Raw genomic sequence first — 13,200 nt, 5'->3', positions numbered from 1 at the left:
ACGATTATCGAGTGTGGTAAATGCGTGTGGCATTTTCAATCCAAACATTCCGTTTTACTCGCTAGATGACGCAGAAGTGTCAAACGCCTGAAAGCATGTTGCGCCGCAGTGCCCCCTCTTCCGTATGTAGCCGCATGAATGAAGATTTAAGCGCAATCGGCGCAGCCGTTGTCGCCGGTGTCAGGTGTGTGCCTACATAGAGGTCCAACCATGCCGCTGAAATTGATCTATCACACAAAGCTTTATAACAATGCGCGTAGTAATTTTCTTAACAAACGCAAAAAAAACTAATAGGTGTGGCTACAAGCGCCCCCGCCCCAATCGGGCGGAGGTTATTGTGTTTTGGTAGCACTCACCGATTGTTTCCTGGTCTAGTCTTCTACAGCAATCACAGACACATTTCGATTGCGGCCAACCATGCAAAACATAGCCCGGTGATGGACTGCTCCGGTTTTTTTTTTCAATAGAAAACAATTCTAACGAATAGTGTTTGTCTAATGAAGAAACAACCTGCGGTTACCCGCCGCCAAACGAGAGGATGGGCCTGGCACGTGCAGACCGGAGTGGGTGCGCTACGAACTGACGAACAGGACAATCTACTAACCACTCTAGAGGTGTGTAAAATTGAGTGCAATCGGCCCGGTCGTTTTCGAGATCTTGAAGCGGCAACCTTCACGTGCGCACGTGCAACCTGGGTCCCAACTGACTTGTGCACGGCACCCTAGTTGCCGGTCTCTAGTGGTGTACGGAATTTGAGCTCAATCGGCCCAGCCGTTTTCAAGATCTGGAAGCGACCCCTATCACGTGCGTACGTGCAGTTGCACCCCAACCGTGACACATGAATATACATACTAACTGACTTGTGCACAGCACCCTACTAACTGGTCTCTAATGGTGTGCCGAACTTGAATGCAATCGGCCCAGCCGTTCCTGAGATCTGGAAGCGTCACCCTGCACGTGCGCACGTGCAAGATGGGTCCTAACTGACTTGCGCACGGCACCCTACTAACCGGTCTCTAGCGCTGTACCAAATTTGAACTCAATCGGCCCGGCCGTTCTCGAGATCTCGAAGCGTCACCCTGCACGTGCGCACGTGCAGTTGCACCCCAACCATAGCACATGAAAAGGCCTGGTCCGGCGGGTGCCTACATCCTTGTGTAGTTTCAGTGCAATCAGCCAAGTAATTACCGTGTTATTGTCATTACAACAAAAGTGGTACCTCTCCGTTTTACACGTGTCACGTGCAGTAGGGGTCACCGGCATGCATCATCCATAGTAAATACTTCTAAGAAGGGTATACGCTACCCCACACAAAAAACCGCAAGAGTATCGGTCCCCTGCTTGCGGAGATATAAGTCGTACAAAAACGTCCCCACGGAGGCCGGCCGCTAATATTTAGCATTAAATCGCATCCTTCAATGGGAGGTATCCCCGTCACCTGTTCGTATACTGTCTGAGCAAGACCATTTATAGGTGTGAGCTCAAATCTCGGTAATGTCGTGCTTTTTTACTAAATTTCTCAAAAACGGCACAACGTGCAATAACGCTCTATATATCATTGGAAGGAGCATCAAAAGTTGTATATCCTATCAACTTTTCACTTAAATATATCTTCAACGTACAAAGTTATTAAGCACCAAAGACGCTCCCACTGACTTTCCATGTTAAAAATTTTCAATTTTAAACGAGCTTAAAAAGAAGAAACGAATTTGCACAGCTTAAAGAAGCATAACAACATGTTCTATGGTCTTTTCTTAACAAGTCCTGAAAGTTTAAACAAAATCGTATCATATAATTTTGTACAATGAACGAATGAAAATACGGCTGCAAAAACGTCCATTGACTTAACATGGGGAGCGAAAAAAGTTCAACTTTGACCTCGTGCAAAGACACGTTACGAAGTTCTGACGTGTATACCGCGCACACTGGCGTGTACCGGAACGTGTTTGCCATAAAATGCTGGGAAGAAAACCACCTCTTCCTTGGCCCGTTTTCCCACCATTGGCGATCGCGCAAAAAGTGTCCAAAACCCCGTTGAATTAACATGGAGAAAATGAAATCGCACGTGCCACGTGCCACGAGGTTTTAAGCGAGTAGCGACCGGTGCCATCAGGTAGATCGCCTGCGGGAGCCCATACCCTGAAATTTTTACGAAGATTGAGCGATTCGTCTAGGCCCCGGTCAAGTTGCCCCAATTCGCGGCCAGACTTGCAAAACATAGCCCGGAGAACGACCGCTCCGGTTGTTTTTCAATAGAAAAACACAATTCTAACGAATAGTGTTTGTCTTTTCAAACAACCTGCGGTTACGCGGCATCTGCGATGCCGGGCTCCGCATCGCGGGACCGCAGGTTGTTTGAGCAAGCACCTTTGTAAATACCGCCCGCCGCAAAACGCAAAACTGCAAAACTCGCAAAACGCACGCTCAAAACGCAACGCAAAAGCCGCAAAAAAACAATCGCCCGCAGGCACAAAACCGCAGAAAAAAACGCAAAAAAAAGCCGCAAAAACGCCCATCCGCCGCAAAACGCAAACACCGCAAAAAACGCAAATACCGCCGCCACAAAAAATCGCCCGCATCGCCCGCCGCCAAAGGCAAAACGCCGCGAAACGCGGCCGCCCGCCTAAAACCGCAACACCGCCAATAACGCCCGGCCGCCGGCGACCGCAAAACCCCGCAAAAACGGCCGCCCGCCGCAAACTACAAAACGCCGCAAAAAACGGCCGCCCGCCGCAAACCGCCGCTAAAACGGCCGCCCGCCGCCAAACGCAAACACCGCAAAACACCCGCATCGCCCGCCCGCCCGCCGCCAAACACAAAAAAACGCAAAAAAACGCAAACACCGCCGCAAAAAACGCCCGCAACGCACGCCCGCCCGCCGCCAACCGCAAAACGCCGCAAAAAACGGCCGCCCGCCGTCAAACAAAAACACCGCAAAAAACGCAAAAAACGGCCGCCCGCCGCCAAACGCAAACACCGCCGCAAAAACGCCCGCCGTAGGCAAAACGCAAACACTGACGCATTAAGACAAATATGGCGCCCTGCGGCAAATGTGGTGCATTCATATCTACCGTTTAAGCAGCCATCGCTTAATTACAGCGCATCCTAATCGTCCAATTTTCGACAAAATAACGCACATTCTGCACTTTGTGGCAAAAATGGCGCTTTGAGACAAACGTGGCGCACTGCAACAAACGTGCCGCATTCGTTCATGTCGCTTAACAATTCATCAACCCACCAAATTCTAGTCCAATCGGACTTAAACTGACAAAGTTATGTACATTTGAATATTTCACTATAAAATATATCCGCAACGGAGGTGCCCAAATTTGCACGTGTGCCACGTGATCGCCGGTGGTGTAAGCAGGACTTGTCTCCTCACTGATTGCACCATTTCAGTATTCCTGGCTTGTGCTGTTTTCGGTCTCTAGCGGTGTACCAAATTTGAACTCAATCGGCCGGGCCGTTCTCGAGATCTCGAAGCGTCACCCTGCACGTGCGCACGTACAGTTGCACCCCTACCGTGGCACATGAAAATGGATCGCCTGGTAGGTGACTACCTCCATGCCAAGTTTCAGCGCAATCGGCCCAGTAATTGCCGAGTTATTGCACTTATTACAAAACTGACACCTCTCCGTATTACACGTGTCACGTGCAGTAGGGGTCACGCGCATGCATCGTCCATAGTAAAATACTTCTAAGAAGGGTATACGCTACCCCACACAAAAAACCGCAAGTGTATCGGTCCCCTGGTTGCGGAGATATAAGTCGTACAAAAACGTCCCCACGGCGGCCGGCTGCTAATGTTTAGAATTAAATCGCATCCTTCAATGGGAGGTATCCCTGTCACCTGTTCGTATACTGTCTGAGTCAAGGCCATATATAGGTCTGAGCTCAAATCTCGGTAAAGTCGTGCTTTTTTACCAAATTCCTCGAAAACGGCACGACGTGCAATAACGTTCTATATATCATTGGAAAGAGCATCAAAAGTTGTATAACCTATCAACTTTTCACTTAAATATATCTCAACTGTAAAAAGTTATTAAGCAACAAAGACGCTCCCATTGACTTTCCATGTTAAAATTTTTCATTTTTAAACGAGCTGAAAAAGAACAAACGAATTTGCACAGCTTTAAGAAGCATAACAACATGTTCTATGGTCTTTTCTCAACAAGTCCTGAAAGTTTAAGCAAAATCGTATCATATAATTTTGTACAATGAGCGAATGAAAATGTCTGTGCAAAAACGCCCATTGACTTAACATGGGGAGCGAAAAAAGTTCAACTTCAAAGTCGTACTACAAAAAATATCGACTTCTTACGGGTAGACGGCGCACATGGGCGTGTACCTGAATGTGTCGGCCATAAAATGGTATGCAGCAAACCATACCTTCATCGGCGATTTTTTCCGCTATTCGCGATCGCGCAAAAAGTGTCCCAAACCCCCATTGACTTACTATGGGAAAAATGGAATCGCACGTGCCACGTGCCACGAGGTTTTAAGCGAGTAGCGACCGATGCCATCAGGTAGATCGCCCCCGGGAGCCCATACTCTGAACTTTTTACGAAAATCGCAATGCACGTTTAGGCCTGACCCAAGTTGCCCCAATTCGCTGCCAGACATGCAAAACATAGCCCGGAGACGGACCGCTCCGGTTGTTTTTCAATAGAAAAACACAATTCTAACGAATAGTGTTTGTCTTTTCAAACAACCTGCGGTTATCTAGCATCTCACCGTAGATGCAGTAAAAAGTGCTTTACTTTTCAATGCATATAAAGACTTGCTCAGCTCAATCAGTTCACTCTGTATTGGCTCAAGCCGTATCATGCGAACGCAATACAAACTAGAGCACCGACCCGACAGCGCAGCGCTCCCCAACTCACTGCTCGCCCAGTCCACCCGGGCCGCCGCCACGACGGCCCCCCGCAAGTAGGCATCCCGCACTGCACCGACAGCCGCGGGCGACCAGCTGACCGGCCAGCTGACCGGCCAGCAGCCGGCGGGCGGCAAGCCGCGGATGGCCGACCCGCCGGCGCGGCGAGGGAGGGGAGGGACGCAGCTGAAAGACCCGACTACGTATATATCAAAGAAACATTATATGTAATCATCGATGACGCGACATAAATCTGCTTTATTGGGGTTAGCGGTGTAGTCTGTGATGCCATCACAATGAAAATAGCCTAGTTTTGTAGAGCATCAAATTCTGCTTCCATAACGACTCTCGCTAGTCCATTTTCAATTGTAAATAAGCCTTTTATTGCGATGCAAAGTCCCGAAATCGTGCCGACGGCGGCCGGTCCCCCGATGGTACCATATCATAGACGGTAAACAGGTTAGTTCACATTCCCGCCGCTATGCGGGCGGCGGCGGCGCCACCTGTCCTCGTGTCCGCCTGACACCGTAACGATATAGGTCTGAGCTCAAATCTCGGTAATGTCGTGCTTTTTTACTAAATTTCTCAAAAACGGCACAACGTGCAATAACGCTCTGTATATCATTGGAAAGAGCATCAAAAGTTGTATAACCTATAAACTTTTGACTTGAATATGTCTTCAAGGTACAAAGTTATTAAGCACCAAAGACGCTCCCATTGACTTTCCATGTTAAAATTTTTCATTTTTAAAGAAGCCTAAAGACAACAAACGAATTTGCACAGCTTAAAGAAGCATAACAACATGTTCTATGGTCTTTTCTCAACAAGTCCTGAAAGTTAAAGCAAAATCGTATCATATAATTTTGTACAATGAGCGAATGAAAATGTCTCTGCAAAAACGCCCATTGACTTAACATGGGGAGCGAAAAAAGTTCAACTTTGACCTCGTGCAAAGACACGTTACGAAGTTTTGAGGGGTATACGACGCACACTAGCGTGTACCCAAACGTGTTTTCCATAAAATGCTGGGAAGAAAACCACCTCTTCCTTGGCTCGTTTTCCCGCCATTGGCGATCGCGCAAAAAGTGTCCAAAACCCCGTTGACTTAACATGGGCAAAATGGAATCGCACGTGCCACGTGCCACGAGGTTTTAAGCGAGTAGCGACCGGTGCCATCAGGTAGATCGCCTGCGGGAGCCCATACCCTGAAATTTTTACGAAGATTGAGGGATTCGTTTAGGAGAGGCTCAACTTGCCCCAATTCGCGGCCAGACTTGCAAAACATAGCCCGGAGACGGACCGCTCCGGTTGTTTTTCAATAGAAAAACACAATTCTAACGAATAGTGTTTGTCTTTTCAAACAACCTGCGGTTACCCAGCATCTGCGATGCTGGGCTCCGCATCGCGGGACCGCAGGTTGTTTGAGCAAGCACCTTTGTAAACGCAGCAAAAACGCCCGCCGCCAAACGAGAGGATGAGCCTTGCACGTGCAGACCGGAGTCGGTGTGCTAACCGGAGTCGGTGTGCTATCTTGAATCTAATGAAACAACAACCTGCGGTTAAGACAAATATGGCGCCTTGCGGCAAGTGTAGTGTATTCATATCTGCCGTTTAAGCAGCCATCCCTCAATCAAAGCGCATCCTAATCGTCCCATGTTCGATAAAGTTACGCACATTCTGTGATTTGTGGCAAAAATGGCGCTTTGAGACAAACGTGGCGCACTGCGACAAACGTGGCGCATTTGTTCCTGTCGCTTAACAATTTTATCCACCCACCAAAGTCTAGCCCAATTGGACTTAAACTGACAAAGTTATGTTCATTTGAATATTTCACTATAAAATATCTCCGCAACGGAGGTGCCCAAATTTGCACGTGTGCCACGTGACCGCCGTTAGTGTAAGCAGGACTTGTCCCCTCACTGATTGCACTATTTCAGTGTTCCTGGCTTGTGCTGTTTTCGTGCTATAAGGCCACAAATCGGCAAACACACGATAATCTGGGAGGTACGCGACTCAAACACGTGGCCACGTGGCACGTGCCGGACCTCTGATAGCTTTACCGTTCACGCCACGTGATGACCCATCGACGTGGCCATCAGCATGTAAAAGATGACCCCGGCCGGTGTCACCGTCTCTGAACAGTGGACGGCTAAACTCGAAAAACGGGAAAATTTTAGGAAATTTCACCTTTCGAACATATAATTTCCCCAGAATTTTAAATTTTTCATTTTACAAAAAATCCGAGATAGCAGTTTCTTAGCCCCCTTCATTCTGTGCCTAAACCCGTTTTCAGATCGACCCTATCACAAAAACTGACGGCCTGACGGCTATTTCCCCCACTCCTTGCATTTCACAATGCTAGTATACTTAAGCACCAAAATTGACCCCGTGCCACGGCACGTGCAATAGCACGTGCGACACGTGACCACTAGTGCGACAAGCTGGACTCATCTGCTCACCGGCTGCACTGATTTGGTGTCGCTAGTTGAAGTCGTTTCCACGCCATAGGACCCCAAGTAGGCCAATGTCGGATTTTCCCGGATGTTACCCCATCAAACACGTTTGCACGTGGCACGTGCTTTTCAATCGCCCCATATCTGACCCATACCTTGTGGTAGCCGATACCCCGGGGCACAACATATTGGAACATTTTCAAAATCTAACGTGGAAATTTTTGACAAAATCGATTTGAAAATAATATTTCGAAATCGCCATAGGCTCAACATGGGGTAACTGTTTGTGACGATTACCCGAAATTTTGTCAATTATATTTTAAGTAATTACCACCGTCAGTTGGGGTGCCAGCCCGAGATCCGACCCTAAAAATATCAGCAAATATAATTGACGAAATTTTTCGCAAATCGCATTTTAATTTTTTCCCATGTTAACCCTATGGGAAAATGCACGTGCCGATTACCCCAAAACGGGCCATTATATGTCAAAACGAAGCATAACAACATGTTCTATGGTCGTTTCTCAACAGGTCCTGAAAGTTTAAACAAAATCGTATCATATAATTTTGTGCAATGAACGAATGAAAATGTCTCTGCAAAAACGCCCATTGACTTAACATGGGGAGCGAAAAAAGTTCAACTTTGACCTCGTGCAAAGGCACGTTACGAAATTCTGAGGGGTATACGGCGCACACTAGCGTGTACCCAAACATGTTTGCCATAAAATTCTAGGAAGAAAACCACCGCCTTCTTGGCTCGTTTTTCCGCCATTCGCGATCGCGCAAAAAGTGTCCAAAACCCCGTTGACTTAACATGGACGAAAATTGAAATGCACGTGCCACGTGCCACGAGGTTTTAAGCGAGTAGCGACCGGTGCCATCAGGTAGATCGCCTGCTGGAGCCCATACCCTGAAATTTTTACGAAGATTGAGCGATTCGTTTAGGCCCCGGTCAAGTTGTACTGATTCGCGGCCAGACTTGCAAAACATAGCCCGGAGAAGGACCGCTCCGGTTGTTTTTCAATAGAAAAACACAATTCTAACGAATAGTGTTTGTCTTTTCAAACAACCTGCGGTTACCAGCATCTGCGATGCTGGGCTCCGCATCGCGGGACCGCAGGTTGTTTGAGCAAGCACCTCTGTAACGCCGCAAAAACGCCACCCGCCAAACGAGAGGATGAGCCTTGCACGTGCAGACCGGAGTGGGCGTGCTAAAAACTGACGTGCACGGCACACTATTCGCCCGTCTAGAGCGGTGTGCAAAATTTGGGTGCAATCGGCCCGGCCGTTTTCGAGATCTTGAAGCGGCACCCTGCACGTGCGCACGTGCAAGCTGGGTCCCAACTGACTTGTGCACGGCACTCTATTCGCCGGTCTCTAGCGGTGTACCAAATTTAATCGCATTCGGCCCAGCTGTTTCCAAGATCTGGAAACGACCCCTACACGTGCGCACGTGCAGTTGTACCCCAACCGTGGCACATGAAAATACATACTTACTGACTTGTGCACGGCACCCTACTAACCAGTCTCTACATAGTGGTATGCCAAATTTGAGCACAGTCGGTCCAGCCGTTCTTGAGATATGGAAGCGTCAGCCTGCACGTGCGCACGTGCAAACTGGGCCCCATCTGACTTGTGCACGGCACCCTACTCGCCGATCCCTAACGGTGTGCCAAGTTTGATCACAATCGGCCCAGCCGTTCTCGAGATCTGGAAGCGTCACCCTGCCCGTGCGCACGTGCAGCGGCACCCCAACCGTGACACATGGAAATGCATTGCACGGCGGGTGCCTACATCCATGCCAAGTATCAGTGCAATCGGCAAACTAACTACAGAGTTATTAGACTTGTTACCGAACTGACACCTCTTCGTTTTGCACGTGGCACGTGCATTAGGGGTCACCCATACGTATCGAGGGTAGCACACTACGTGTGAGAAAGGAAGAAGCTATCCCACGCAAAAGACCGCAAGTGAATCGGTCAAGCGGTTGTGGAGATATAAGCTTTGCAAAGGCGCCCCCAGGGCGGCCGACTGCCAATAATTAGCAATAATCAGCGTCGCGTCCGCACATGGGAGGTGTCCCCTTCACCTGTTCGTATACTCTAATGTGGTTGGGTTCAAGTCACAGTCGAGCCCTGATTTTTTACAGCTTTTCTTAAAAACGGCACATCGTGCAGTGACGTTCTATGCACCAGTGGAAAGAGCATCAGAAGTTGTATATTATATTAACTTTTCACCTATATGTCTTACTAAAGATAAAAGTTATAGAGGAATAAAGACGCTCCCATTGACTTTCCATGCTAAAAATTTTCATTTTCCAACGAACTTTATTAGAAAAAACGATTTCTGCCAGCTTAACGAAGCATACCAGCATGTACTACGCTCTTTCCTGTACAAGCTATAAGAGTTTGGGCAAATTCTATCTCTAAAATTTTGTACAATGAACGAATGAAAATGTCTCTGCAAAGTCTCGGCATCGCCGTCCATTGACTTAACATGGGACATAGCAAAATTCCAACTTTGATCTCGTGCAAAGACACGTTCCGAGATTCTGAGGGGTATACAGCGCACACTGGCGTGTACCCAAACGTGTTTGCCATAAAATGCTGGGAAGAAAACCACCTCTTCCTTGGCTCGTTTTCCCGCCATTGGCGATCGCGCAAAAAGTGTCCAAAACCCCGTTCACTTAACATGGGGAAAATGGAATCGCACGTGCCACGTGCCACGAGATTCTGGCGGGTATACAGCGCACACGGGCGTGTACCCAAACGTGTTTGCCATAAAATGCTGGGAAGAAAACCACCTCCTTCTTGGCTCGTTTCCCCGCTATTAGCGATCGCGCAAAAAGTGTCCAAAACCCCGTTCACTTAACATGGGGAAAATGGAATCGCACGTGCCACGCGCAAAAGACTTCTTAGCGAGTAGCGACCGGTGCCATCAGGTAGATCGCCTCCGGGAGCCCATACCCTGAACTTTTTACGAAGATTGAGCGATTCGTCTAGGCCCCGCTCAAGTTGCCCCAATTCGCGGCCAGACTTGCAAAACATAGCCCGGACAACGACCGCTCCGGTTGTTTTTCAATAGAAAAACACAATTCTAACGAATAGTGTTTGTCTTTTCAAACAACCTGCGGTTATGGCAGCACAGACACCAAACGGCACATCACCACACGACGCGGCTGTCGTTCTGTCCCTGTCCCGACCGACGGCTAAACCATCACACCTCACCCCACCGGCCTCGGATCCCACCACCCACCGATCACAGCTTCAGTCCATCTGGCGCACAGGTCAGACCCCGACCCTCGCCGGGGGTCGACAGAAGCAGCACGCGCCACCCGCGCACCTACACGGGACGGTAGCCGAAACCATACCGACCGACCGGTGATTCATATACGCGACTGCATGTATTCTGCGGGCTATAAATGAGGCAATTCCAGCCCTGTCCCAGTGGGCTGGAGGAGGATTGGTATTCCAAACATTTACAAACACCTTGAGGTTGTTAGGAAAATTCGACATTCGTTGTTATTCTCATTCTGCTGCCATCGTTTAGGGCTCAGAGACTAACAAGCACTTGGCTTTGGACTAAATTCCCGTAGGACCAGTCCCTTCAATCGAACAATCAGACAACAGAGGTCGTCCACAAATAATATTGACAGAAGCACCGCGCCCTACAGCGATAACAATCAAAGGCACGCAAATCACACACCAGGCAGTGCCATCCCGGAACCAAGGGCGCAAAGACATCACAATAGCACACTTCTTTGGAATGATATTTCTATAGAGGTACGATCTATAGGTTCAGTCAGGGTCCATCAGTACCGTTCCGGGTCTGTCGTCTCGATCGAACCACGCCTGTCAGCTGGAGCAATGTCTGTCAGCTCGGTTTATCATGGCCCGTAAGCTCTCACCAGACAGGAAAAAGTCGCGGCGGCAGCAGCCCGCACACTCACTCAGCAGAACCAAGAACACTCGCCGTATCGTAAGGACGGATAATGGCGGACAGAATGCGCAAATGAAGAATAACGGCGACTTAACTGCACAGGGCTCCGACTGCTAAGGCGGGGTGGGCGAAAATGCGAGACGGCTTGTTCCTGTTCCAGAAATATGATCCAGACTCATAAGTTGCATAATGCATATCAGGAAGCATTCGATATCGTTGGTTGGCTAATGAAGCAACAAGCATGATGCAACTGAACATGAGGATAGCAGACCCACCGCAATCAGCATGTTTCTACAAATGCATGGTTTAACTTTTTACCAGCGCATAGTTATATTGGCAGCCCTGCCACTGTCACAAGCCTCAGGTAAAGCTAGCAATTTGATAGAGGACCAACATTCAATTTAACCCCCGGTAGTTCTGGAAAGGTACTGCTCCATTTGGTAAATCCGCTAATGCCCAGACTCCAATTCCCTTATCCCAATAATTGTACACACTGTGCGCTCATAGAGGGATTCTGCACTGTCACTGTGACCAAGCTCCTAACCGTCCTTCTGAGGGACAGAGGAAGGGAGGACCGGACAGAGGACAGACGAGACAAACACCCCAGTCGTTGTAACCATGGCGACCGAGTAGCGTCGTATCCATGGCAACAGGCACCGCAGCGGCGAACTGGTCACTGCGCCGCCCGGCGTTGGATTATCGACTGATGGCCACCAGTGGGTCTGCGCCACACAGTGGCGTGGAGGGCCGCGGCTGACTAGAACTTTGGTAAGAGAAGCACAGCCAAAGACAATGGCGTACACATCAAGCTAAGCAGAATGACTGAACAACTACCGAATGGACTGTCTTAAGCCTTGACACGGATCATCCTCTGATTTAGTGAAACGATGGGCTGATGATGCCTATTTTGTACCAGAAGAAGAAAATTACGGAGTTTCGGCATTCACCCCATAAACTCAATGGAACGATTCGGGAACAGGTAACCACTCAGTAAAAATAAAATGCAAAGCAAATTGACTAGATCTATCTTACTTACGAGAGAAAAACTGAAACTGGCCTACATGAAAAATCCACCGCAGCTTAGACCCACAAAAATAATACACTTCGATCCCACGAATCCCTGATAAAAACACAGTTGTTGCATTTTATCAACGGCATACCTAGACAGGTCCTGACCAATAACAAGTAACCTGGTCTGAATTGACAAACCAGCACACAACTACAGACCACACTATGGCGACATAGCGACTCCTCGCCGAATTCTTACTGCCGCTCTCAGACCCAGAAGACTAACCAAAACTGGCTAATAGATAAAATGAACGGATATGGCATATGCAAGTACATGGACTTAACAAAAATGCACTCGAATGAAACACTTAAAATGCACTCTGCGAGCAATTACGTCCACTCATCCTTTGATCAGAGACGCACTACTCGCTCCACACAAACGCAATACCTACAGACCACTGGCAAGAGAGCAATGAGTGGATAAAACTTCAGCCTAACAAAGGTGCCAGGATCCGCGAGCCCCGGACTGGAAGCCACAACAATTGGCGACAGCATGATGATGACAATGACGAACGGCGAGATGCGGTGACGTCGGCGGCGTCCTAGGACGTCTTTTTCTGCGACTGTTTCATGCGCTGTTCGCGGCGCCGCTCGGCGTCGGTCACCTGCGCCGGCCGCAGCTCGCGGAACTGGCGCTGGGGGCGGGCGAGAGCGTCAGTCACAGGTCAGCCACAGGTCTCAGACACAGCCGGACACAGGTCAGTCACAAGTCGGTCACCTGCGCCGGCCGCAGCTCGCGGAACTGGCGCTGGGGGTGGGCGGGAGGGTGGGGAGCGTCAGTCACATGTCAGTTACAGGTCTCAGTCACAGCCGGACACAGGTCAGTCACAAGTCGGTCACAGGTTAGTAGCACGTCAGTCACAGGTCT

The 13,200-nt window shown here is 49.0% G+C and overlaps 1 protein-coding gene across 7 annotated transcripts in view; it reads right to left on the bottom strand.

Moving 5' to 3' along the window:
* Window positions 1-12,147: 12,147 nt before the first annotated feature.
* Window positions 12,148-13,200, bottom strand: part of LOC122380396 (multiple C2 and transmembrane domain-containing protein-like) — a 62,290-nt gene continuing 61,237 nt past the window's right edge. For 6 of the 7 annotated variants that reach the window (XM_043363544.1, XM_043363545.1, XM_043363550.1 and 3 more), the window contains one exon: window positions 12,148-12,967. In XM_043363544.1, the coding sequence (XP_043219479.1) occupies window positions 12,875-12,967 (93 nt within the window). In that variant the 3' untranslated portion in view covers window positions 12,148-12,874. Of the gene's footprint in view, window positions 12,968-13,020; window positions 13,081-13,200 lie in introns of those variants that run through there. The other variant, XM_043363546.1, reaches the window with a different exon arrangement.

This window comes from Amphibalanus amphitrite, unplaced genomic scaffold (genome assembly GCF_019059575.1).
Source record: "Amphibalanus amphitrite isolate SeventyFive unplaced genomic scaffold, NRLGWU_Aamphi_draft 000097F_arrow, whole genome shotgun sequence".
NCBI lineage: Eukaryota > Metazoa > Arthropoda > Thecostraca > Balanomorpha > Balanidae > Amphibalanus > Amphibalanus amphitrite.
This window is presented reverse-complemented; position numbering and strand designations above follow the sequence as displayed.